Below are 24,678 nucleotides of genomic sequence, written 5' to 3' on the forward strand. Positions count from 1 at the left end.
GCTTCGTCTTCACCAGTCCCCCTCTGTTTGTGCCCCGCGCTAACACTTTCCCGTCTTCGGTCAGAGCTCTATACCCATCCACCACAATGCCCAGCTTCTCGCAGGCCACCGAACTCTCCGCCTGGAAGGAGCTCCAGGAGCACCACAACTCCGTCGGACGCAACATTGTCCTCAAGGACTGTTTCCAGAAGGACCCCCAGCGCTTCGAGAAGTTCAGCCGCACCTTCAAGAACACCGTCGACAACTCCGAGGTCCTCTTCGACTTCTCCAAGAACTTCCTCACCGAGGAGACTCTGGCTCTGCTGGTCAAGCTGGCCAAGGAAGCCAATGTCGAGGAGCTCCGTGATGCCATGTTCAAGGGTGAGCACATCAACTTCACCGAAGACCGTGCCGTCTACCACGCCGCCCTGCGCAATGTCTCCAACGAGCCCATGCAGGTCAACGGAAAGAGCGTCGTTGAGGACGTCAACGCCGTTCTGGAGCACATGAAGGAGTTCACTGAGCAGGTGCGCAGTGGTGAGTGGAAGGGTTACACTGGCAAGAAGATCGACACCGTCATCAACATCGGTATCGGTGGTTCCGACCTGTAAGTCGGTCAATTGACGCTATCAAAGTCGAATGCCGTTACTAACCTCACAACTAGTGGCCCCGTCATGGTGACCGAGGCTCTGAAGCCCTACGGTGCCCCCGACATGAAGCTGCACTTCGTCTCCAACATTGATGGCACCCACATCGCTGAGGCCCTCAAGAACTCCAACCCCGAGACCACTCTCTTCCTGATCGCTTCCAAGACCTTCACCACCGCAGAGACCACCACCAACGCCAACACGGCGAAGAAGTGGTTCCTCGAGACTGCCAAGGAGGACTCTCACATTGCCAAGCACTTCGTGGCCCTGTCCACCAACGAGGAGGAGGTCACCAAGTTCGGCATTGACAAGAAGAACATGTTCGGTTTCGAGTCCTGGGTGGGTGGTCGTTACTCCGTCTGGAGCGCCATCGGCCTGTCCGTCGCTCTGTACATCGGTTACGACAACTTCCACCAGTTCTTGGCCGGTGCTCACGCCATGGACAAGCACTTCCGTGAGGCTCCTCTGGAGCAGAACATTCCCGTCCTCGGTGGTCTGCTGAGCGTGTGGTACAGCGACTTTTTCGGTGCCCAGACCCACCTGGTGGCCCCCTTCGACCAGTACCTGCACCGTTTCCCTGCCTACCTGCAGCAGCTCTCCATGGAGAGTAACGGCAAGGCCATCACCCGCACCGGCGAGTATGTCAAGTACACCACCGGCCCCATCCTCTTCGGTGAGCCCGCCACCAACGCCCAGCACAGCTTCTTCCAGCTGTTGCACCAGGGTACCAAGCTCATCCCCTCCGACTTCATCATGGCCGCCGAGTCGCACAACCCCGTTGAGGGTGGCAAGCACCAGCGCATGCTGGCTTCCAACTTCCTGGCCCAGTCTGAAGCTCTGATGGTCGGAAAGACCCCTGAGCAGGTCAAGGCCGAGGGTGCCCCTGAGAACCTGGTCTCTCACAAGACCTTCCTGGGCAACCGCCCGACGACCTCCATCCTGGCCCAGAAGATCACCCCCTCCACTCTGGGAGCTTTGATTACCTACTACGAGCACCTCACCTTCACCGAGGGTGCCATCTGGAACATCAACTCCTTCGACCAGTGGGGTGTGGAGCTGGGCAAGGTGCTTGCCAAGAAGATCCAGAAGGAGTTGGAGACCGCGGATGCCGGCTCGGACCACGATGCGTCGACCAGCGGTCTGCTGCTTGCCTTCAAGAAGAAGGCCAACCTGGCGTAAATTTTGGATACGAAAAGGGATTGATTAAGCAAAAAGAGTACATAGTCATTTTGATGAAGCCACGAGTGTCATCCTTAATTATGAGTTAGCAATGAGCTACTGTTGGGCATGTTGACCGTAGACAGTAAAGAACGTCATAAAGCAAAGATGTAGAAGCGCAGTCAGTAGCATTAAATCCACGGGCATCAACGTAGCAAGCTCGCATTGAACATGCAGTCCAAATAGACTCCAAGTCGTCACAGCGGAAACCAAAAAGGGTCCGTCTCCTTACCGCGGCGCCGACCACGCCGCTTCTCCTGACCATCAAAACCCACCTCCTACCTCGTCAGCGCGCGAAAATCCATTGCGCTGGCCGGCGAGAGCTCAAAATCAATTATTTATTTCTCCTATTATTCATAATGCCCGTTCCTGAAAGGGCACCCCTCCATCGGATCTATCACTATGGACTATTGAGTCTCCTCTTCCTCCACACATCCACCGCAGCGGGGAGATCCAGCAACGAGCAACGCGCAACAGCAAATCCAGGCTACACTTATGGCCAAGCTGTGCCAGTGACATGTCTGAACCGGACGATGTAAGCCTCTCTCCTCTCTTTCCATTCATAACCCCACCCAATAGTCTGTTTAAAGAACAACGTACTAACGCAATTGGCAACAGTGACTCCGGCGAACACGTAACGCCACCCACATCCACAATGACCCCAACCGCAAAACCTCAAACCAACTAACAAATCATACTGATAAAATAGATCACCGACCCCCTCGGCAACCTCCAATACATCCCCTTTCCAACATGCAACGAAACCTCCCAACCCTTATCCCTGCACTACGGCGTCGCCGAACAGACTCTAACATGCACCATTGCCTCCCTCCCCGATGAACTCTACCATCTCCTAGAGTACTACGTCCACTCGGACGTCCCCATGACATGTCGCGTCCCCACTGCGCCCCTTCTCTCTTCATCCTCTCCGGATATCGACATCATTGATACCATTGACGCCTCCGGCGAACAAGCCTACACGCCCATCACCTTCGCCATCCAGGGCACTCTGCAGCTAAGCCATTTGCACATATGGACGGATATGAACGTGCTTGTGCATAACATGGCTAGTACGGAGAAGAAGAAGAAGCGCAAGGACCCGGAATATGTTGTTGCGGGCACGGCGTACAGTGTGCCCGAGTTTGATAATCGTGGGGCGAGGGAGCCTTGGACGGAGGGACATGGGACGAAGGTTGTGAGGGGTGAGCCGTTGACGTTTCGGTTTAGTGTCAAGTGGGTGGAGGGGGGGAGGGGGATTGGGTGGCCTTCTTCTGATGGTGGGTATGGGGAGGAGGAGGGAAGTTGTGGGGGCTGGTTCTCCAGGTTGATGTTCTTTGGGTTTGCTGCGGCCGTTGGGGCTGTTGCGGCAGTTTATTGGGAGAGGGTGTATGGACGTGGACGGGGACGGGGAGAGGGAATTCTGGGTGTGACTGGTGGTGGTGGTAGGAAGGGGTTCGGGGCGAATGGGAATGGGGTGAGGATGAATGGGTATGGAGGGTATTCGCCTGCTGCTGTGGGAGGAACCGGTGGTGGTAGTAGTGTAGGAGGGTATGGGTATGGAGGGTATATGAGTGGGAAGAGGGATTGATGAGTGTATATATAGATGTATGATTGATGCTGACGACTTTGCCTGGATAGACGGAGATACAAACAAAAGCCAGATGCAGACGCAAGATGCAGATATACTACCATTCATGTAGATTCAAGACACATATAAAACCAATCAAAACACAAAGACATGCAGCAATACACATAGTATAATACACAATAATATGACCCTTTTATCCCACCCCATCCCTTCTATACAAACCCCTCCGGGGATAACAATAATTTACCACCCCTGCCCTCTAATCTTCTGAATCCTCTTAACCGTCGCCCCAAACGAATACTTGAACAAGTTCCTCCACCGCTTCATGCGCAACTGCTTCCTAACCATACCCTTCCTAACATGAAACTTCTGCTTCGCCAACGACTGCCTCATCTTATTCTGCGAAATAACCGTGCCCAGGGACCTCAACGCCGCAGGCAAATCCATCCCCCGTTCCGGCTCAACCGTCACCTGTCTTCCCAGCGTCGGACCAAGCTTCAGATCGATCTTGCGCAGGGATGTAGCGGTCCGCAGGCTGTCGGTCTCGGCGGAGAGGCCTACCGCGCGGGAGAGGGAGAGGCTGTCGTTGAAGGCGCGGGTAGTGGTGGTGCCGGAGGCAGCAGCGGGGGTGGGAGTGGTAGTGGTGGTGGTGTTGTTGAAGTTGAGCTTGTTGAGGATTTGGTCGAAGTCGGTGGGCTTTTGGGTTGGTGTGGAGGTTGAGGAGGGTTGTTGTGTTTGGCGAGCAGGGGATTGTGTGGTGTTGTTGTTCTTGTTGGATGGGGAGGAAGATTCCGAGGAGAAGCGCAGGCCAATTCGTGCTGCTGGGAGCTGGTTCTTGTAGAGGATCGATGTTGTTGGCCTCGACCGGAGGAGGCTGCGGGATAGGGCGCGCATGTCCATGGTGATGGTGGGTAGGATTCTTTGAATCCTAATCAATTGGTAGCTGTAGATGTGTGTTTCCCCCAGGGTATCACCGTCCTGGCCTGGCTGGAAGCTGTGGTGGAGGCGGACAGGCGTCGAGGGAATTGATGGATATGGATAAATCTCGCCGTTGCGTTGCGGATCGGAAATCTGCGGGCACGTGACTGTGGTTGATTCCGCCGTCGACTCCGCTTGACAGACTGTAGTATACGGACAGCGATCAGCTATCAAGGACTTAATTTCACTACCTGTAGTTCTGCAGAAGCAGAACATACAAATCCCTTTTTCTACACTTGACTTCTACCTGATTTCATACCCACCCTCATACAAAACCTACCCAAAATGTCCTCCATAACCATCGCAACCCTCCCCCGCATCAGCCGCGATGCCCTCTCAGCCCTCCTCCTCTCCACCTCCACGCCTAGCAAACTTGCTATCATCGATGTCCGTGACTCTGGTGCGTATACCCACCTATGAATTCTCATCCACTCACTCCAACCCCATTATTAATGAATGTTTATCCCAGACCACGTCGGCGGCCACATCACCACCTCCACCTGGGTCCCCAGCTCCTCATTAGACTACCGACTCCCCGAACTCATCCGCACCCTAGCGGACAAAGAGAAAGTTGTTTTCCACTGCGCGTTGAGCCAGCAGCGCGGGCCGTCTGCCGCGCTGCGGTATGCCAGGGAGCGCGAGCGTGTCCTCGGCGAGGAGGAGAGTAAGAAGCAGGAGGTGTATGTGCTTGAGGGTGGCTTCGTGCAGTGGCAGGAGAAGTATGGCCCTGATGAGAGGTTGACGGAGGCTTATGTAGAGGATATTTGGAGGGAGTATTAGTATCCCATTCTGTAGGGGGGGTTTGGCTTGGTGGTGATACCCATTTATATTTATTGTTCGTTCTTTTCACTGGTGGGTTGAGTTGGGTTGAATAGACGGTTGAAGAGTGAGGGATAGATAGATGCATGGTTGGCGCATTTAAGAATAAGACTCTATCATACATGTTGTTCTTTGGTTGATTGTCTACAAGTCTATAATATACACGTGGGCAGTGTCGGCAGCTACATCACAAGTCCGCCGCCGAATCCAATAGGTCGACGCTTGCCATCATTCTCTGGCACAATCGCCATCACCTTGTAGATCTTGCCCATGCTACCGCCGCCCTTCTCAACCAGTCTCTTCCACCCTGTCTCCAGCGTCTTACGCTTCTCTTCATCCTCGACCTTCTTCAGAAGTTGCTGCATGCGTTCCTCAATGCCCATCGCCTGCAGGAAATCACCCTGCTCGACCGGCCCATGCACCTCCACGCCCTCACTCGCCTCGATGGCCGCCTCCGCCAACGCCGTAAAGTCCACATCAGCACTGACATCCACCTGTCCCGGCGACGACAGCGGCGGCACGTTCTTGTGCTCCTGGATACCGCGCAGCGAGTTGATCGGGATGGTATTGAGAGTACCGTAGTCCATGATCAGGGCAGCACCGGAGGACACGCGCTTCGCGGGAGCCGGCGCAGAAGCAGCAGCGCCCTTTGTGGCCGTGCGGGGCGGCTCTGACGCACCGCCGATGCGGCGCGCAAAGTCAGCTGCGTAGATGCGACTCTCGGGGCTGACTTCAATGGTGGATCCCGGCTGGGATTTGAGGGCGCGGTAGCGCGGAGAGATCTCCGGGATAACTAGAGAGGAAGGCGTCGATGCTTTGGCGAGAGTGAGCTTGAACTCGGGCTCGCCTTCGATGTTCTCCTCCACGGCTTTCGGGTTCAAGGTGACCATGATCTCGCGCCATTGGGGAGTGTTGGCTGGTTTCAAGGGCTGGTGTAGTTTCGCTGGACCGGTGGGAGTCATGATTTCCTTCTGTTCGGGCTGGTTCTCTGGAGAGGGAGGGATGGATTCGAAGGCGTGGATGGGGAGAGCATCGAAGAATTCGTGGGCGAATATGAAGGGGGTCTTTTCTTCTTCTGTAGTGCAATATGTCAGCCGGGTGTTCATACGCATGTATGCTATTCATCTTTCTCACCATGCGGTAACAGTCGAATATCCTCCACCCAAACGATCGGAACATCGAAGTACTTGCATGTACTCTTGTGTCCGATATCTGTCGCCTCCATGACTGCATCGCCGCAGAGCAATTTCTTCTGTACTTCCCGCAGCGTAGCACTAGCTTCCACCAAATATATCGCCTCCATACTCGACGAGAACATCTTGAAGTTCCGGAAAGTCTACCTCCGTCCGTATCAGTAACTTTAGGGTGTAGCAAGTCAGGGACAGCCAGAAAACTCACTCGCAGCATATCATCCATCAATGTGCCCTTCCCCGGTCCAACTTCCATCAATTGCACTCCGCTGCGCTTCCGTCCCTGCGCCATCCATTCCGCAATTGTCCAGATCCCCACCAGTTCTCCGAATACCTGCGATATCTCGGGGGAGGTGACGAAATCACCCTTCTTGCCGAATACTGCGCCGTGTCCTTCTGGTCGAGTCGTGTAGTAGCCTCCTTCGGGGTTTGTGAGAACCTGGCGCATAAAGGCGGCGATGGGAACGGGTCCGGTTACCTGGTAGAGAGCTGATTAGATTAGGTTCCAGTATGATGGGAGGAGAGTTGTACTTTGATCGCATTGGCAAGAGTCTGCGCTAGCGGTGTCGACCATTTTCTTGTTTCAGAGGTAGATGTGGAAGATGCGGGTGTAGTTGAGGACCATCGTTGCGATTTGAGGAAGAGGGTCTGGTTGGGATGTTTTCTGAGGAGCTGCCTCACGGCGCGCCTCGTTGCCTGGTTCATCTCGATATTGCTCGAAGGAGAGTAGCGAGCTATTTCATATGTTTAATTGGTATGATAATGCTAGGGAGACCCTCATTTGAAGGGTTCAAATGCAACATCCAGCAAATGTTCCTGATGAAGCTCTCCAACTTCTCCGCAAAACTTCCGCACACGTGATTGCGTTCTTATCATATCAGCTGCCGATAATCCGCTCCAGTCAGCGTTTCTATCTGTCTACGTCCAAACTGAAGTCTTCGTTCGGTAGCAATGTATTCCTTCGTATCGTACAGGTCTCCATCCAGTGACAAGCCAAGGTAACTACAGGACCATGTAATCCGTAAAGAAGTAGATCCATCCTGCCTGATCGCAGGACGGCCTGTATCCCACAACGCTTTTTCCGACTGAAACCGCCGAATGGCTACATTACCGCCTGCCTAGGTTTCTTTGGTTCTGCTGTGGTGCATCAACCATCATCTGATCGCTATAAAGGCCAGTTTCTTGAGTATTCTGTGCTCCGCCCCTTGCCTTCCGGTTACCCCGGTTTCTGCGATTGTTCCCCCTGGGTGGGCCTTGGCCAGACTGGTTCTGATCATTGAATCCCCACCGTCCGTCCTGGACAGCTGCATCAGCCAAGCGATGAGAGCGGCGATCGCGGTCCGCTTGCTCACGGAGGTCACTGAAAGATTGGGAGTTCTGTACGGCGGGCTGGGCATTGGAGCGCTCGAACAAATCGGGGTTCGCAGGTTGCTTTAGGTGGAATGATAGAATCCGACCATCGGCCTGATCAATTAGTATTGTTCACTGAAGAAATCGCGACGAGCAAGCCTACCCTCTGGTTGTGAAAGTTGGCAACGGCACTCTCTGCGGCCTGTCTCTCTGCAAATGTAATCTCCGCTGTGACAACAGGATGTTGCGAAGTGACCCAGCAGCGTAATATCCGGCCCGAAACAGGTTCCAGAGCTGATTGAATATCGGCTGCCGTAGTCCCTGGCGCGAAGTTGCTACCGACGACGACAAACGGTCCGGATCCTTTGCCTTTGATCGTCAATCCACCTCCGTTCCGCACGTTAGCCTGGCCGCTCTCGGGATTGAGTGCAGAAAGGAGACGGTTTTCGTCAGGGCGGCGCTTGTTCGATGGCCTTGCGCTCTGTCGGGCACCTTGTCGCGCGGGCGCTGGGATTGGAGGGGTTGTTTTGGCCGGTAGAGTAGCCGATACGGAGCGCTGGATTGAGCGATATATCGAGTCAGTATTGCGACAAGAATGAGCAGACTTGCATAGGTCCTTATTGTCCTCACCTTCGCTACTCCAATCCGACTTGCCAAGCTGCCCGGTTTCACATTCTGCGTCTTCCCTGTCGGTTTCGTAGCCGTGTTGGTCGTTTTCTTCTTGCTCAGGAGCTGGTTCGCTAATTCTTCGTTGCGTCTTCTCTTGCGATCTGAATCAAGCCTGTTAATCTCAAGCGCTCTGCATGGGTGAGTCGGGGAATGGCGGTCATACCGGCTTGGATGATCGCATCGAAGGAGACGGCATCCTGGCTCGCGGCCATGGCGGTAGAGACTTGGGGACTGGAAGTGAGGGTCAAATAAAGATCAAGCTAAAACTATTAATATATAGAGTCAATTGAGCTTCCAATGTAGCTTGTACACGAATGGTGAAGATCTGTCGGGTGCTTGAACTGGTGACAGCAGGAGGAGCTGACAGAACGGAAGGAATTCGAGCTCCGCCATTAGCTCCGCTCCCGTCATCTCGCCCGCCGCAGACTTTCTGTATGCATCGCTGCTGTACTGGGCTCCATTCTAGACTTGATCAAGCATGAACTTCGCAGTATAGTGAATTAAGTACCAGACCTCCTAGTACTCTTAAAGTGAATCCTCCAGTGACTGCAAAAGAGCCGACCGCTTGGCCATCTTGTGAAAGACTGGAGTCCCAAGCCGGGCAGTTTAGAACGCGTCTCACTCATACTTCACCAAGGTAGAACCACTGCGAGTAGTTTATGTGAGACATAACTATCACTCTAAGCTCAGTATAGCAGTATCTACAGAGTCCTTGATTTCTTAAAGAGCGTACTTGCCTTTGATATTTCCTCACAATCGCCAGTGCAACCCATTTTCAACCACTGCATAGTGCCTGCCCTGTGCCGGGTCACAATGCTCACATACGTAAATCTTGACACGATATCTCTAAGCAACTCTAGGCCAGCCTACTAGCAAAGATGAAGGACACATATGGCGAATGAAGTAACACCGTCAAACCTCCTAAAGGCGATGGCGCGACCAGCTTCAACGACTGTGAGTACTTTCGTCGCGGCGCAAACACTTGCAATCGATGAAACGAAAGACATCGGAGATTTTGTGAGCACAGAAGATGAAGAACTCGAGATCGAAGTGACTGCTGAGCCTTGGGGAAAGTATGATCCCACGGAATTGCGAGAAGTTTTCTATCCTATTCACCTTGGAGAGATTCTCAATGAAAGAGATCTGAGCACAAACTCGGTGCTGGTAGTTTTGCTACTGCCTGGATGGCCCATAACCTCCCGGGGAAAAAAAAAAGGATGTTGCTGTCAAAGTTTTGTCCGCTGGCGACTCGGTGGACATCGAGCTACGCATACAGAATGAAATCGTTCGCAGCGTGCAGGATAGGTCCCATCTTGTGACATATCTGGACACTTTTCTACTAAAGGGAAACCCATTGTCAGCATAGGGCTATGGTATTTCCTATGATGGGGCCGTGCCTTGACCATTATATAGTGTCAACATTCGCTATCAGTACTCGCATGTCAGCTGCGAAGCAATTGCTAAAGGCGTTGGAAGCCCCTCGCAACGCTGGGATTATGCACCGCGGTAAGTTGCCCTACACATCTCATATCGTATTTATCTGATGAATAGTCGTCAAGAATTGAGCGATAATAACTGCATCTGGGAAATAGCGCCTCTTCACAATCTTAGCAGGAGTGCTAAATGTGAAGTACTCACTCCGCCACTAAAGCAACGCATTACAGATGTCAAGCTCTAGAAGTCTGGAGAGTTGGTACGGGCCATCGAGGTCCCTGCAAACTTACGCACAGAAGATTTTTATCTTGGTGACTTCGGTCTGGTCATGAAAGTCGGCGACTCCGTGGCTCAACCCGGCTATCCACCTTTGGAATTTTGCTCCCCGGAGCGTCTTCATGGGAAAGACCCAAGCTTTGCTTGCGACATGTGGAGCTACATGATCATTTCGTTCATTTACCAGGGGCATCCACCGTTCCATGGTTGATTTAGAGACGAAGTATTGACAACTACAACTATCTTTCTGGGTCTCTTGCCAGAGAGATGAAAGGATCATACATTCATGCTGATGCTCAGGATTCCTGGTATGATCAGAATCAAACGCCTAGTACAAAGAAGACCCTCGCATCAGAGTTCGCACGTCTTTCAACCCGATGCCGATCCGGCTGAACGAGAACTTGTGCTCTCCGTTATGCAAGAAGGTATTTATATACTCACCCGAGGAGCGTCTGACTGCAACATAACTTCTGGCCGATCCTTCATTCAAAGCTCTTATGGGCAGATATGGTTGTTGATAGTCTGATATGAGTTGTGACCCGATGGACTTTGCTCTTTCATCTCGGGTCTCAGGCCTAGCATACTGGGGTACCTTCAGAGGAAGCGCTGGACTTTTAATATTCTTCCTAGCACTCTGTTTTAAGTGCTCTTAGTTATAGCTTGATTACCGGTAGCATGGCTCTCCAACTTAATGGACTGAGCTTCACGGTATCACCTTGTACTACCTATTATCCATTAGCCACAGACTGCGTCGAGCTCATTCACCACAACCTTCATGGTACGTTGCGGAAACTGCCACCATGTAATCATAACCCGGGCTTTGATGAGGACCGGCCAATACTATTGCCGCTTCAGGACTAGTGTTCACTTCAGATACTGAGCTGGTCCTTGTTAAGAGTCTCCCTACATTCACAGAGATGTCAGGAAGAGCTACTTTATCTATGGATATCATGTGGCCTCTCTGGAAGACTGTGAGCATCCTTGGCTGGGGCAAGCGGCTGGGACATGCCGCAAAATGCTTCATGTATATGCGACTAGTAATAGTAGTATATGTTCCGGAAGAAGTTCTAAGTTCATATCTACTTTGTACCACTGGTGATACTCGTGTTAGCAGTGATAATACTAGGGAGTTGCTACCGCCACACCCTCCGCCTATTTGTGTAGGTAATGCTTGCTTCTAAAGCCCCTGCTGTTTTAATCCATGTCGCTGCCTGGACAAGACTATTTGTGTAAGGCATCCGATTGACATATCAGGTACCATCTCGGGGCCTCAAGCAGGATCTTAATCCAATGGGATAACGGTAGGCTTTGAATTTCTGCATATACTAAAAAACAAGCTCTATCTTTTGGCGTAGGCGGAGCGCAGGCAAAGGGCAGGTGGAGGGTACTTGGGCAGAGGGTGTGGCATAAGCGAAGGCTGGTGTGGCGGTGGCAGCTCCCCAATACTATTCATTGTTCAGCAACTGTCAGCTATCAGACACACCTTCGTATAAAGGATAATACGAGTCATTAATGACTTACCTTCAGCTGCAGCTTAACGAGCCTGACCTTCTGAATATCACTGCAAACAAGAAGCTTGTTTCGCCAGCACAACCTTAAAGCTTGAACAATCTGGGGTGCTCATCACTCAGACTTCACCTCTGATGCGAGAGAAGCATCATTACGAAACTGAAATAGTACTTACAGTAATGACCTATTGAGGGGCCAATCAAAGTATACTTCCGACACTTTGTTTGCACATTCACAGCCGTGATATTTCAGGAAACCGCCATGCAGGTAATACAGGCAGAGAAGCAGCCACTCACTTCAATGCCTGCCTTGTCCAACATTGCAAATGCACCCGGCATGATCCGTCTCGGATGTACTTTGGAATCGCCTGCTGCTGATTATTTACTCTCTGTGGACCCCACTGTCCAGATCATTCTTCCGCGAAGTATCTTTCTGTGCAACTTCTCTTCGGAGCTTCTGATTCACTGAGTCAATATCAGGGACTAGAACCGCGCAGCCATGAAACCTGAGGGTTCAGGCAGTGGCGGAAACAGACGTCGCCAGTCGTTGTCGTTCTCGTCTCTTCGCCCGTTTAGGTAGGTGAACCATACGATCCTTCAAGATAGCAAGCTGACAGATGGCATCAAGGACTAGAAGACCATCGACACCTCCCACTTGTGAAGAAAGTGCCCACTACCCCGTCTTCGATCCGCGAAACCCGCGGCACAACCCTTCACTTGCGCAGGGTGACTACTATCCAGCTGGGCCCTCAAATCCTTCGAGGTCGGTTCGCTGGATGCAAAGCTTGCACAAAAAGTCCATTCGAAATTCGGGTCTTCTTTCCTTCCGGCCCGGGTTTCGCAGACGTCCCATTCCAGCAAGCCATAGTGATGATATACCTAGCCTTTGGTCGTCCACAGATTCCAAGGGCTCCTCAGACCAGCAGGGCACGCTCTACTCGTCAACTGTGTCAGAAGCTAGTACAGAGGAAGATGTTGAATTTGGTACTGACCTACAGCGCATCAGCTGCAACTACCCGCCTGAGGCGGATGGCAACATGGACAGGTATCTACGAAGTCTGCCGGGCCAACTTGTATGGGAAGATGGTACAGTCTCCTCAGAGTCAACCGTTGTGCCTCATCGGGAAACTGGGGAGTCTCTTAATTTGAGGTTCTCAAATGCTCAATCGTCAAAGCCGTCTAACAATAAAGATATTGGAACGGAGTCTCCTAATGTGGCGTCTACAGATGGCACCGGGGGAGACAACTCTCAGCCAATGGATCCGACCTCACCCTCCCGCAACCCTAGCGAGTCGTACTTTTCGCAAGCAGCAGGTAGTGAGACCGGGGGTCTGTGCATCACAGCTCCTGTTCCATCCAACAGTGGCACTCCCGAGCCACAGTTGCCATCTGGAACAGTCGATAGTGACAGGGATGGTGCAGCCAGCGCGAGCAGACCAAGCAATCTTTCGGTGCCAATCATCGAAACTGGCAGCTCCAGACCCGTTGGGACGAGCGCTAACATGACATCCTACGTCTCAAACTCACAAATTACGGATGCTGAGTTGGCTATAGAGTCTTTGGAGCTGTGCCAAAAGCTAGAGTTGGGTGAAAACCACGATAGAGAGCGGGACGTGACACACGAAGCTTGCGAGATTGCTGGACATTCAGCCAGTCACTCACCAGGGGCAGTGGATTCGACCAACAGCCACTCCCCGGCAACGCCATCAACTGGATTCCTCGAGTTGTCGAATCATGGTGGTGACATACCTCGCATTACCATTGATATGCGCGTTACTTCAGGACAGGTGCAGGAGGGAGCCGGTAATCGCACTGTTCGCTGCAATGATTCGACAGAAAATATCCCCTTAATCCCGGCTAGAGCAGAGGATCGTCTGAGTGAACATAGTGCCGATGCTTCGGTCTTGCGCAGCCAATCGTCTCAGGACGACCTGGCGTCGCTGCTAGCATTGCGAGACGAGTACTTCCTAGTGGACAAATCCAACGATCTCCGTCCGGATAGGGGGAACAATGCCACCAAAGCGGAGCGAAGCTTCAGCGGTGATGGGTGCTTGTACAGTGGGCCAGGGCTCGACCGCAACTCGTCGACCAGAGTGCGTGATATCCCCGAGATCATTGGCCCGCGCACGCCCGTCCAGGTACGTGGCACTCGGCCGTTCCGACGCGAGTATAACACCAGCGATTCGGACGAGTACCTTATGACATATCCGGCTATCGACAGACACTACTTTTCGTGAGTCCATGCTGACGTGAGTTATGTCGACACTGCCTTCTTTTCGCTTTATGAGTTACCTAACCTGTGACGTTCTTTATCACACCTTGCTTGTTCAGTTTGGAAGTGTATCTTAAATCATACCTCCAGGTATTTTGGATATCGAGACGTCTCGCTCCAAAGCCTGAATCACACGAGGTTCTATATGCACATTACAAGACATTAAAGCCGGCTCCCTACTAGCCCAGCCGTAGCGTAAACCCAGCCCCCTGTTCCCCCGTCTCCCCACCACTCTGACCCCCAAACACACTCGCAAAGTCCAGCTTCGGAGCCTCCTGCCCCCGCTTCGGCGCCTCGGGAGTCTCCCGCCGTCTGCGCTTCTCCATGCCCGCCTTGGATGGAAATGTCGGGAACATCTCCTTCGGCTTCGGCCGAGGATCCTCCTTGAAATAGCGATGTGCCAGACACTCCTTCGTCGACATCCGCACACCCGGATTCAACGCCAGCAGCGACGAGAGCAGATGTAGCCCGGCATTGGTCAAAAACGGGAACTTGGTCCTCGGCAGTAGAGGCGGGTTTCCGCCCACCGCAGACGTAGTAGGCGGCAGTCGTAGTGACTTGGCATTTGGTAATGATCTGAACTCAGGCCAGATCTGGGGTGTGGGGGGACCGGTGAGGGCGAATATCTAAGCCACATCCATAGTCAGTCAGCAAATTCACTTTCTTCCTACTATTGTTGATGATGTTTGTAAAGATGGGAAGAGGGTGGGGTGGTGTATATACCTTCGAAACCTGATCCACCTCATTCTTGCCCTGCAACAACGGCTCCTTCGTCAACAACTCCCCCATAATACACCCCACACTCCACATATCGATCTCAGTGCCGTATTTCTCTGCTCCCAGGAGGAGTTCCGGGGACCGATACCAGAGGGTCACGACGAGCTGGGTGAGTTTCGGAGGCGGATCGCCGTAGTAACGGGCCATGCCGAAGTCAGCGATTTTGAGCTCGCCGCGGTTGTTGAACAGGAGGTTGGAGGTTTTGAGGTCGCGGTGCATGATCCATTGGTCGTGGAGGAAGTTGAGGCCCGAGAGGAGTTGGAGGAGGAGGGTTTTGATTTCGGAGGGCAGAAACGGTTCGGGCATATCGTCGAGGAGGGTTTTGAGGTCGTGTTCGTGGAAGTCCATTACTAGGTAGACTCTATGGATTTGTTAGTTGGGTTGGAGGGATAGGGAGGGAGGGGGAGGGAGGTAGGTGTACTCGTCTAATTTCGTGCCTGTTACTACTTCCCGTAGGTAAACTACGTTCTGGTGTCGGGCTTCGAGGAGGGTTTGGATCTCGCGGAGTCCCGTTACGGGGAAGCCGTCCGGGGAGTTGTCCATCTTGAGTTTCTTGAGGGCTACTACTTCGCCCGTGGTTATATCTTTGGCGCGGCTGACGAAGCCGTAGGAGCCTTCTTCGATGTGGTTGAGGCGTTCGAAGTTGGTGACGTTTCGACAGGGTCCCCATTCTTGGGTTGGGAAGGTGAGGATGTTGGGTTCATTGTTGGCTGTGGTGGTGGTGGTGTTGTTAGATAGTGTTTGTTGTTGTTGTTGTTCTGGGATGTGATCGTTTGATAGACGGCGGCGCTTGGTGGGCGGTGCACTGCTATCTGTCTCAGCTTGTTGAGCTTGGAGCTTGGCTTGCTCGTCCAGCTGGCGCTGTTTTTCGGCTTTGGCGCGTCGCTTTTCTTCCTTTTCGCGCTTGCGCTGGGCGAGGATGGCTTCCGTTTCGGGGTCGTCGTCGGTGGCCCATCTGGATTTGGAGGACATGCTGCGATTGCCAGGATTGGCGTGGAGCGAATGACAATTGGATGGATGGGATTGTGGAGAGAGTTGCCGGATGCAAAGCAGCAGCTGTAGACAAGCTGGACGCGGACGGAATTGCGGCGAGACAGCGATGGTTGATTGGTCGGATGACGCTATCGGCGAGAGTAGAGTGACTAAGCCCGATTGGGTTGATTTCAAAGCGTCCCCGCCTCGTCCCGCATCACTACATTCGAGGGGCATTTCTTCCATAGGAATCCACGGCTTCTCTTCCTTTTTTGCTTACTTTCTACGTGACTCACATGCGCATTGGTTTTGTAGTACTTTCTATACAGACAAAATGATTGAACCGTTTCAGGTGGGCTCTTGCCAGGGTTGACGATGCATCGTCGTGAGGGGAATGCCTAACTAATCGCTTAGACTACCTTTGCGGTCCCGATGACCTGCGAAGGCTGCGTCAAGGATGTTTCTGCATCGCTGAAGAAGTTGGAGGGTAGGCGCATCCACATTGCAACCCTGTGCTCGAGCTGACCGGTCAGGCATCAACAAGGTCGAGGCAAACCTTAAGGACCAGCTAGTCTTCATCGAGGGGACGGCACCACCCAGCTCGATTGTCTCCGCTATCCAAGCTACGGGACGGGATGCCATTCTACGAGGCAGTGGCACCTCCAACAGTATGTCTATCACCTGCCTATCCCAGGCAGTACACCGAGGCTGATGGCACCTTTTGCAGGTTCCGCGGTGTGTATCTTGGAAACCCACTCGAATAGCGTCTCCAACAAGATCCGCGGGCTGGCGCGCATGGTCCAGGTGTCCTCCAACATGACCCTGGTCGACCTGACGATCAACGGCCTTACTCCCGGCAAGTATTATGCCACGGTACGCGACACAGGAGATATCTCGCAGGGTGCTGGATCCACCGGAGGCATTTGGGAGGCCGTCAAGGCTAAAGTGCTGGGCTCCGAGCCAGTCAAGGAACCCCGCGGCATTTTTGGGTCGGTCGAAGTGAACGACAAGGGCCGGGGCAATGTATTTTTGGATCGCCCGGTAGCGGTGTGGGAGATGATTGGGCGCAGTATGGTAGTGTCGAAGAGCCAGGAGGGGCCCTTTCGACAGGAAGACCCTGACACTCTAGTGGGAGTGATCGCTCGAAGCGCGGGGGTGTGGGATAATGACAAGATGGTGTGTTCCTGCTCCGGGAAGAATGTGTGGCAGGAGCGGCAGGAGCAGGTGGCCCAGGGCATGGCCTAGAGGGGAAACAGAGGAGGGAAATGAGGACGTGGTTGGAGGAAGCTAGACTGGCGGGTGTGTCTATGTATAGCAAGCAGTCCGGTCAGTGGTTAGAAGTGTGCATAGTACTAGGGATAGGATACCCACGATCGATGATCGATCAGCCCTGAGATAAGGAATACGAGCAAGCATGAAGAGTGACGATAATCTAGCGTGCTGCCGAACTTTTAAATAGAAACGCGTGGGCGAGGGGTTTCCAGAAATAGCCACCAGGCCAGGGAACCTAGTTGCATCACCGGTAGTTGGTATTAAGTGGTGGTTGGTGATGGGGAGATGGCGATGGGGGATGAGGATGGGACGAGGATCCAATAGTAGACCCCCCGGACTCAGGTGACCGACGAGTATGCAGGAGAGCTGCACGACAGAGCGACTAGTTCGGTGGACTACGGTGCCTCGCAGCTAAAGATAGGATAGGCCAGCCAGCGGCGTCTACAGGACTAGTACTAGTTGTAGTCTAGTCACAACGGTCGTCGAGGGGTTGATGAAGGCGGGAGAAGCGAAGAAAAAAAGGATAAAAAAAGAGATGGTTGGCTGACTAGCTGATTAGCTGATTAGTTGGTTAGTGAATAAATAATGCTGGTGATTATTGCACCAACCGCGAGGGACCATCTGCGAGGGTCGGAGGGGGACCCCAGGCAGGAAATCGGTACCGAAGTGAGTTCGGCCATTTCGACCTGCAAGCGCCGTGGCGGGGACACCCAAAAGTTAATCATCCCCTGAGAGTGGAAAAAAGAAAAGGATTGGGACAACGTGATGCTGATTTTGAAGCCGACGGTGATGGATTTTGATTTGCCCTGGTTATTTTCTTTTCCCTCCTGTCCCGAAGGTCCCTTTGTTTGGTTGGTATCATACTGTGTATGTCCATATGTCCATCTACTAGTAGGGAGATTGATTGATTGATTGATTGATTGACTGATTGAATTCTTCAGTGACATCGGAGATTGCCCACATTCCCCACTCCGCATGGGTGCGGAACGGGCCTTTGACCCATTCCAGCCTAACATTTCCAGTCTTTTCAACCATGGCTGCTGGCAAGGGGGATGATAGTAAGGTAGTATTGCAATCTGTTTGTAAATTAAATGGTATTAAATCTTGATGGTATTGTGTACCTCCGAAGAAAGACTACTCAGAGTGTATGTAAGTAATGGAGTACTGTAAGGTACGGGCGTCAACTGAAAAAAGAACCCCGACCAGCAGCCAATCAAGGGAGAAGAGATGGATCTTGGCTGCACTGTGATGAAGTGCCAACCCCCTGCAGGAGCCAATGATCATCACGCACACCGGATTGGCATCCTGGGCACTGACCAGGGTGGGAGTTTGGATCAGCCATTCACCCGCCAGTTACCCCCTCGGGCGTTACGAACGGGGCAGCTGTGACAGTTCCTGTTTCTTTCATCACCCAGTCAGTCAGTCATTCATTCATTCATTCATTCTATTCTACTCTTTGTAAGAACGTAAGTATCCAACTTGGCTACACCGACTGACCAGACAAGCTTATACTCGTCTCCGACTATTATTGCTTCCCCCTCCCCATCCATGCCCGATGCTATGCCTAAGTGCCTTCGATCTACTGCTGTTCACCCCTCCCCGGTCCTCTCCATCTTGACCGGCATGACGGTCACCATCTACTACTACTACTACTGCTAATGTTACTGTTACTGTTACTGCTACTTCTGCTGCGAGACTAACTAGCTTCCCTGTCGGCTGCATCTTCTCTGCACGCTAATCCCACCCCCTTCCCTGCTTCTTCCTTTTTGGCATTTTCATGTGGATTTGACTTCTTCCATCGCGATCCGTACCTCTTTCTTTCCCGTCCCGCTGGATTTCTATTATCTCAGGGTGCACACACCACAAACCCAGAAAATCAATCGGCAAACTCTAGAAACAGACCCGTTTTTACGAATCTCTGACAATCCTTCCCTCGAATCACCTCACATTGCCCGTGCTCCCCTCATCCCATCACACATCACATCCAGCCAACGGCCCTCCTTGCGTCTTGGCTGGTCTCCGGTCTCTTTTAGCGGCTGGGTCGCTGGATCCGTGATCTAATTATATATCCGATCCAACTCTCGGCTCTCGACGCTTGGATAGTGCGCATGGTCTATCACTCCTTCACCGTGGTTATCGCTCTCTCGACTTGCAGCCACACCGACCTGCCGCGTGCCGACCCCAACCGGCTTACCCTCGATTGGATTCCCTTTACGGCATCGTCCCAGTCGACTCGGTGCCCCTCGTCACATCCCTGCTCCAGCGTGGCCAGGACCCAGCCATTGCGTCTTGGCCATAGCCAGTCGCATACATATACACTCGCGGGTTGCTGCGGCGTCTCGCCTCGCCCAAGTCAACTAGGCCAGTGGCCGTGCTACGGACAACTTGACCATGTCCTTGAAGCAGGTACGTATCCCCGCAACTAGGGTTTAGGGTGATGGCTAATGAGACTAGGAAATTGAGACCTGGGTACAGGCCCTAGACCACTACGATAACCAGGAATATGATGAAGCTCTTAGGGTCTTTGGTGCGATTGCAGAGACCTCCAAGATCCTCTTCAACTGCGGGGTCATCTATGCCACATTAGGAGAGCATGAACGAGCTGTATGACACCCCGACCATCTGCCTGGACGTTACTGACGACGAGGAACAGGTTGATTGCTACCAGCGGGCTGTTGGCCTGGATCAGTACCTGGCTATTGCCTACTTCCAAGAGGGAGTGTCCAACTTCCTTCTGGGGGACTTTGAGGAGGCATTGGCTAATTTCAATGACACGCTGCTCTACCTCCGGGGCAACACTTCCATCGACTACGAGCAGTTGGGCTTGAAGTTCCGGCTGTTCTCCTGTGAGGTGTTGTTCAATCGGGGCCTGTGCTATATTTACCTGCAGCAAATGGGCCCTGGCATGCAAGACCTGCAATACGCATCAAAAGAGAAGGTCACGCCCGACCACGATGTGATCGACGATGCCATTCGTGAACAAGCGGCGGTAGGTCAGCTTCCTCTTGTGAGGGTGATGGTACTGACGGATTAGGGCTACACGGTCTTTTCGATTCCGGTTGGGGTGGTGTACCGACCCAACGAGGCCAAGGTAAAGAACCTCAAGGCGAAAGACTACCTGGGCAAGTCCCGGTTGATTGCCGCGTCCGAGCGCAGCAGCATGCCGTCCGCCGCCAGCGACGACCTCAAGCGGACCATGTCCATGCTGGACCACCGCAAGCCAGAGACGCTGCCGTTTGCCACGTCGCACCTGGTGCATAAGAACCTGCAGAGTCGGAGCCGTCAGCAATCGGAGCCGCCTCTGAACCGTAATCTCTTCCCTCCTACTCCCCCGCCGGACGCAGACAAGGCGAGTACCAACAGCTCCACAGGTAATCTCGCGATGAACAGTCGACCGGGCTCCATCCGGGCAGCGCGGCCGCCCCGGCTCGACCTGGAACGGCCGGCCAACACCGCGGGCCACAGTACCGAAACGCTGGTCGACAAGCCGCGGATCGGCACGACGCGCACGGCGTCCGAGTCGCGGGCAGGTCCGGGTCGACCGGGGCCGGGGCCGCGAGGGCCGGGCGAGTCCCACGGCCATCGACGAGGCATGAGTGACACGGGCTTTGCCCCGACGGTGAGCCCGGAGGAGACGTACTCGGGTACCCGATCGATGCCAGCGGGAGCCAGCTGGCGCCGTCAGCAAGAACGGTATATTGACGAGCAGGAAGAGTATGCCAGTGATGCGTACGAGGACCACGGGCCGGACGGTGAGTTTGAGATCATGGGGACGCGGCCACAGGCGTCCCCGAACCGGGGATCGCGGCGGGGGACGTCACGGCGGCCAGAGGTGCGCAAGTTCCGGGTGAAGGCGCATTCACGAGAAGATACACGGTACATCATGATGGAACCGACGATTGAGTTTAGAGAGTTTGAGAGTCGGATTCGCGACAAGTTTGGATTCCGCACGCTGCTGCGAATCCGCATGCAGGACGACGGGGACATGATTACGATGGTGGACCAGGAGGATCTAGACTTGTTGATGGCAGGATCGCGCGAGATGGCACGACGAGAGGGAAGCGAGATGGGGAAGATGGAGGTATGCCCACTCTCTGTTAAGAAGAAAAGTAAGACATCATGCTAACCAATGACAAGATATGGGTTGAGGAGCGAGGCGTGATTTAGGATTGCATTAGCGTACACCCTGGAGTTTGGTCGGATATGGTATGGTTGTATGGTTGTATGGATGATATGAATTATGACAATGCATAAAACACGTAAGCATACATCACGTGATATACGTAGCTCTCCTCCGTAATGTAGATGCTCCATACATGCCAGCTCGACACCAACAAAGCCGCCCCGACCACAAACCACGATAGTATAGCAACACCCCCAAAATGACCGACCTCACCCCAACATTCTCCGAGCTGCTGCGCAGCAAATCCCCCTCTTCGAAACTCTCCACAGGCTACATGACCACCGAAATCGCCGACGAATTCCTCAAAGAAGCCTACCGAATTGTACTTCCCACCATCATTACCCTCCACCCTCACTCAGATACTAACAACCATCCCAATTAAATTAAACAGAATAACCATATAACATCCTTACTATCCTACCTCCACACAATCCGCCCCTCCTACCTCTCCCTCACCACAAAACCCACCACCAAACAACAACACCAACACCAACAACCAGAGATCCTAGACGACACCGCCCGCGACACCATCACCACCACCACCTCGACCCTCCTATCCAACCTCTCCACCTCAATCACGACCCTCAGCGCAGCGGAGAATCTCCGCCAGGAAACCGTCTCTAGAAGCATAACGCAGCGGTTCGGGAAGGGGTTGTTGGCGAAGTGGGCGGGGGGCGCGACACTGTCCTCTGGGAATAATGATAATAATGAGGGAAAGGAGGAAGAACAGGTCGTGGAAGAAGAGAAGGAGAAGGTGTTGAAGGGGGTGAGGGAGAGTGTGCTCTTCTATCTGAGGATTAAGTTGGGAGGGGTGGTTAATGAGCAGAGGGATATGGTTGAGAAGAGGATTGAGAGGGTTAGGGAGAGGGAGAGGAGTGTTTTGTATAAATCAAGTGGTGGTAAGGGTGGATGGGGGAGTGTGGATGGGGGAGAGTGGAGGGGTGATGTTGCTGGAGGTGGTACTACTACGGGAAGTGTGATGATGGATGAGAGTGAAGTCAAGGAGATCGAGAAGCAGCTGACCCCTCAGCAATTGCAGCTCTTTGAGGAGGAGAATGATTCCATGGTCAAGTATTTTGAGGATGTGGTGGGGAAGGTTCAGTAAGTTGATCTATCCCTCCCGTCCCTATTGTTTATTCCTTGTTTTGTCTTGTGTTACCGGTGGGGAGATTGGCTAATGAGTATGGTTGTTGGTTATGTGCAGGAACGCGGAGAAATCTCTCCTTGAGATATCCTCCCTCCAGCAGACGCTCGTGTCGCATTTGTCTACACAGGAGGAATACATTTCGCAGCTTGTGACGGATGCGAGCAATACGGAAGCGAATATCGGGCAGGGAAATAAGGAGTTGAAGCGCGCGACGGAGAGACGCAGTACGGCGCAGGCGGTGTTTTGGGGGACTGTGGGGTTGTGTACGTGGTTGGTTGTTTGGGATTTGGTTTTTTAGGTAGTAGTAGTTTATTACTATCTTGTGTTCGATTGTTTATATTTTTGTATTGTGGGTGATGTCTAACAGTCTAGCTGTACCTTACATATATATCCTACCATATCCTAGCCTTCATATACCTCGGCATCATTATGAAGTCTCCCGAACTACGCTGTCCACTGCTTCGGCGAAGTAGTCCAGGTTATGTGTGTTTAGACCCGCCATGGAGATGCGGCCGTTCTTGGTCTGTTGTAGTTAGCATATACCCACATAGCGATAGGATGGACGGATCTAAGGGATGGGGGCCCTACCATGTAAACATGCCACTTCTCCTTCAACACCCTAACTTGCGACTCGGTCAAACCCGTGAAACTGAACATGCCAATCTGATCCGTAATGTGGTTCCAAGTGCCCGGCGTGCCCTTCTTCTCCAAGCGCTCCCTCAGGCCCTTGCGCATCTCCGCAATGCGACCACTCATCGTCTTCAGATCCTCCTCCCACTCCTTGAACAGTCCCTCATCATTCAACACCCGGCTAGCGATACGCGCGCCATACGCCGGCGGGTTACTGATCTCACTGCGCTGCAGAATAGCCAGCTGCGACGCGACATGCGCATTAGCCTGGCTGGCCTCCGCACCGGGTGCGGAAACGAAATGGAATGCGCCCGTGCGCTGGCCATACAGACCAAAGTTCTTAGCGAAGGATTGGGCCACGCACAGCTCGAAGTCCTGCTCGACGAAGTAGCGCACGGCCCAGGAGTCGCGAATGAGATCACCAGAGGCGAAACCCTGGTAGGCGCAGTCAAAGAAGGGGAAATGGTTGCGCTCGCGCATGACGACGGCGACGTCCTTCCATTGGGACTGGGTCAGATCGACACCGGTGGGGTTGTGGGCGCAGACGTGCAGGAGGATGATGGAGCCGGTGGGAGCATCGCGCAGGGCGGAGAGCATGCCGGAGAAGTTGAGGCCTTTGGTTTGCGGGTCGAAGTAGGGGTAGTTGGCGAGGGAGAGGTTGACGTTGGTGAAGATTTGGTTGTGGTTGGCCCAGGTTGGGTTGGAGAGGTAGACGGTGGGTTTAGGGTTGGAGGGGTGGAATTTGGAGAGGAAGAGAGCGCCCAGGTGCACGGCACCGGTGCCGGAGATGGTTTGGAAGGTGCATACCTAGGTGATGTTAGACCGGTAGAATTCAAAAGATGGAAGGGGATGGCTTACGCGGTTCTCGCGAATGGCAGGGCTATCAGCGCCAATGATCAATTTCTGGGCGGCAGTGGTGTAGTCGGCGAGACCTTTGATGGGGAGGTATTCGTGATTGAGGGCGGGGTCATTGCGAACGAGCTCGTCAGCCTGTCAGAGTTTAGTTAGTTGGATGCTGCGGGGATGGAAAATATGATGTGCAGGTGGGGAATTGAGGGGTATGGAGTTTACCTTCTTGACCACGGGCAGGATCCAGGGTTTGGCATTGTCGTCGCGATAAGCGCCAATGACTAGATCGACCTTCTTGTCGGAGGAATCCTGGCGAAACGCCTGAGCCAGACCGAAGAGAGCATCTTCTGGCGCGGCGGGCACGACGGCGGTGGAAAAGACGGAGGGGGTGGTAGAGCCCATGATGTGGGAGGAGAGAGAAGCGAGACGGGAACGAGCGGTAGAAGTAGAAGTAGAAGCGATGGAGGAGGAGGCGGCGGATGGAGAGGATGGAGAAGAAGAAGTGAGGGAGAGAGAAGAAGATGGAGAAGAAGAGGAGGAAAGGGGCGACATGATGTATTGGAAGGTTGGGGATGTGTCACACCACCTGATTCCCTCAAGTCACTGCTGCTTGCGTTCACCGGCGCCAATAAAATGAACTGACCGAAACAGATAAATCCCGATGGACACACCGGACCAGGCAGATGCAGGGAAAAAGTAAAGGAGGGGACGGAGTAAAGATGGACACGGTCGGGGATAGCTTCGGAGGAGGGAGTACGGGGTACATGAGGCGATCGACTAGATTTATAGTCTGAATGTTATTGATCTTGAGACCGAGACAAAAGTGAGAGTTGGAGATGAGCCGAGGATGTGGGAGAGTTGAGTTCGTTGGCTGGCCCGATGAGCTGAGCAGATGATGACGCATTCACATGAACTGCTAG

At 53.2% G+C, this 24,678-nt stretch overlaps 16 protein-coding genes across 16 annotated transcripts; 9 read left to right on the forward strand and 7 right to left on the reverse strand.

Moving 5' to 3' along the window:
- Nucleotides 1-86: 86 nt before the first annotated feature.
- Nucleotides 87-1,805, forward strand: An16g05420 (uncharacterized protein; the record flags this gene model as incomplete). The annotated part of the gene is made up of 2 exons (XM_001397813.3): nt 87-586; nt 644-1,805. The coding sequence occupies 2 exons, from the start codon at nt 87-89 to the stop codon at nt 1,803-1,805; spliced, it is 1,662 nt and encodes a 553-aa protein (XP_001397850.1).
- Nucleotides 1,806-2,203: 398 nt separating this feature from the next.
- An16g05430 (uncharacterized protein) lies at nt 2,204-3,544 on the forward strand (the record flags this gene model as incomplete). Its single annotated transcript, XM_059745150.1, has 4 exons — nt 2,204-2,379; nt 2,424-2,478; nt 2,554-3,392; nt 3,448-3,544. 4 exons carry the CDS (start codon nt 2,204-2,206, stop codon nt 3,542-3,544), a joined length of 1,167 nt encoding a protein of 388 aa, XP_059604803.1.
- Nucleotides 3,545-3,675: 131 nt separating this feature from the next.
- Nucleotides 3,676-4,332, reverse strand: An16g05440 (mitochondrial 37S ribosomal protein bS21m; the record flags this gene model as incomplete). The annotated part of the gene is made up of 1 exon (XM_001397815.3): nt 3,676-4,332. The coding sequence occupies one exon, from the start codon at nt 4,330-4,332 to the stop codon at nt 3,676-3,678; it is 657 nt and encodes a 218-aa protein (XP_001397852.1).
- Nucleotides 4,333-4,695: 363 nt separating this feature from the next.
- Nucleotides 4,696-5,190, forward strand: An16g05450 (uncharacterized protein; the record flags this gene model as incomplete). The annotated part of the gene is made up of 2 exons (XM_001397816.1): nt 4,696-4,810; nt 4,880-5,190. The coding sequence occupies 2 exons, from the start codon at nt 4,696-4,698 to the stop codon at nt 5,188-5,190; spliced, it is 426 nt and encodes a 141-aa protein (XP_001397853.1).
- Nucleotides 5,191-5,411: 221 nt separating this feature from the next.
- On the reverse strand, nt 5,412-7,124 carry An16g05460 (uncharacterized protein; the record flags this gene model as incomplete). The annotated part of the gene is made up of 4 exons (XM_001397817.3): nt 5,412-6,304; nt 6,364-6,565; nt 6,628-6,897; nt 6,951-7,124. 4 exons carry the CDS (start codon nt 7,122-7,124, stop codon nt 5,412-5,414), a joined length of 1,539 nt encoding a protein of 512 aa, XP_001397854.3.
- Nucleotides 7,125-7,526: 402 nt separating this feature from the next.
- An16g05470 (uncharacterized protein) lies at nt 7,527-8,650 on the reverse strand (the record flags this gene model as incomplete). Its single annotated transcript, XM_059745151.1, has 4 exons — nt 7,527-7,883; nt 7,933-8,325; nt 8,400-8,539; nt 8,602-8,650. 4 exons carry the CDS (start codon nt 8,648-8,650, stop codon nt 7,527-7,529), a joined length of 939 nt encoding a protein of 312 aa, XP_059604804.1.
- A 679-nt stretch (nt 8,651-9,329) lies between these two features.
- On the forward strand, nt 9,330-10,615 carry An16g05480 (uncharacterized protein; the record flags this gene model as incomplete). Its single annotated transcript, XM_059745152.1, has 5 exons — nt 9,330-9,602; nt 9,671-9,743; nt 9,852-9,944; nt 10,127-10,354; nt 10,491-10,615. 5 exons carry the CDS (start codon nt 9,330-9,332, stop codon nt 10,613-10,615), a joined length of 792 nt encoding a protein of 263 aa, XP_059604805.1.
- Nucleotides 10,616-10,823: 208 nt separating this feature from the next.
- Nucleotides 10,824-11,329, forward strand: An16g05490 (hypothetical protein; the record flags this gene model as incomplete). The annotated part of the gene is made up of 2 exons (XM_059745153.1): nt 10,824-10,926; nt 11,004-11,329. 2 exons carry the CDS (start codon nt 10,824-10,826, stop codon nt 11,327-11,329), a joined length of 429 nt encoding a protein of 142 aa, XP_059604806.1.
- Nucleotides 11,330-11,918: 589 nt separating this feature from the next.
- Nucleotides 11,919-13,893, forward strand: An16g05500 (hypothetical protein; the record flags this gene model as incomplete). Its single annotated transcript, XM_059745154.1, has 3 exons — nt 11,919-12,081; nt 12,154-12,232; nt 12,285-13,893. The coding sequence occupies 3 exons, from the start codon at nt 11,919-11,921 to the stop codon at nt 13,891-13,893; spliced, it is 1,851 nt and encodes a 616-aa protein (XP_059604807.1).
- A 214-nt stretch (nt 13,894-14,107) lies between these two features.
- An16g05510 (uncharacterized protein) lies at nt 14,108-15,914 on the reverse strand (the record flags this gene model as incomplete). The annotated part of the gene is made up of 3 exons (XM_001397822.3): nt 14,108-14,554; nt 14,652-15,066; nt 15,127-15,914. The coding sequence occupies 3 exons, from the start codon at nt 15,912-15,914 to the stop codon at nt 14,108-14,110; spliced, it is 1,650 nt and encodes a 549-aa protein (XP_001397859.3).
- A 97-nt stretch (nt 15,915-16,011) lies between these two features.
- Nucleotides 16,012-16,922, forward strand: An16g05520 (uncharacterized protein; the record flags this gene model as incomplete). The annotated part of the gene is made up of 4 exons (XM_001397823.1): nt 16,012-16,029; nt 16,092-16,164; nt 16,211-16,345; nt 16,405-16,922. 4 exons carry the CDS (start codon nt 16,012-16,014, stop codon nt 16,920-16,922), a joined length of 744 nt encoding a protein of 247 aa, XP_001397860.1.
- Nucleotides 16,923-16,964: 42 nt separating this feature from the next.
- Nucleotides 16,965-17,984, reverse strand: An16g05530 (hypothetical protein; the record flags this gene model as incomplete). The annotated part of the gene is made up of 4 exons (XM_059745155.1): nt 16,965-16,982; nt 17,049-17,315; nt 17,558-17,677; nt 17,895-17,984. The coding sequence occupies 4 exons, from the start codon at nt 17,982-17,984 to the stop codon at nt 16,965-16,967; spliced, it is 495 nt and encodes a 164-aa protein (XP_059604808.1).
- Nucleotides 17,985-18,162: 178 nt separating this feature from the next.
- On the reverse strand, nt 18,163-19,232 carry An16g05540 (hypothetical protein; the record flags this gene model as incomplete). The annotated part of the gene is made up of 7 exons (XM_059745156.1): nt 18,163-18,213; nt 18,296-18,344; nt 18,429-18,534; nt 18,651-18,760; nt 18,897-18,993; nt 19,078-19,114; nt 19,200-19,232. The coding sequence occupies 7 exons, from the start codon at nt 19,230-19,232 to the stop codon at nt 18,163-18,165; spliced, it is 483 nt and encodes a 160-aa protein (XP_059604809.1).
- Nucleotides 19,233-19,340: 108 nt separating this feature from the next.
- Nucleotides 19,341-21,116, forward strand: An16g05550 (uncharacterized protein; the record flags this gene model as incomplete). The annotated part of the gene is made up of 5 exons (XM_001397826.3): nt 19,341-19,355; nt 19,404-19,553; nt 19,603-19,938; nt 19,984-21,030; nt 21,087-21,116. The coding sequence occupies 5 exons, from the start codon at nt 19,341-19,343 to the stop codon at nt 21,114-21,116; spliced, it is 1,578 nt and encodes a 525-aa protein (XP_001397863.1).
- Nucleotides 21,117-21,331: 215 nt separating this feature from the next.
- Nucleotides 21,332-22,237, forward strand: An16g05560 (uncharacterized protein; the record flags this gene model as incomplete). The annotated part of the gene is made up of 2 exons (XM_001397827.3): nt 21,332-21,454; nt 21,524-22,237. 2 exons carry the CDS (start codon nt 21,332-21,334, stop codon nt 22,235-22,237), a joined length of 837 nt encoding a protein of 278 aa, XP_001397864.3.
- A 531-nt stretch (nt 22,238-22,768) lies between these two features.
- Nucleotides 22,769-24,160, reverse strand: An16g05570 (uncharacterized protein; the record flags this gene model as incomplete). Its single annotated transcript, XM_059745157.1, has 3 exons — nt 22,769-23,716; nt 23,768-23,899; nt 23,981-24,160. The coding sequence occupies 3 exons, from the start codon at nt 24,158-24,160 to the stop codon at nt 22,769-22,771; spliced, it is 1,260 nt and encodes a 419-aa protein (XP_059604810.1).
- Between the last annotated feature and the right edge of the window lie 518 nt (nt 24,161-24,678).

The sequence above is a fragment of the Aspergillus niger genome (genome assembly GCF_000002855.4).
Source record: "Aspergillus niger supercontig An16".
Lineage (NCBI taxonomy): Eukaryota > Fungi > Ascomycota > Eurotiomycetes > Eurotiales > Aspergillaceae > Aspergillus > Aspergillus niger.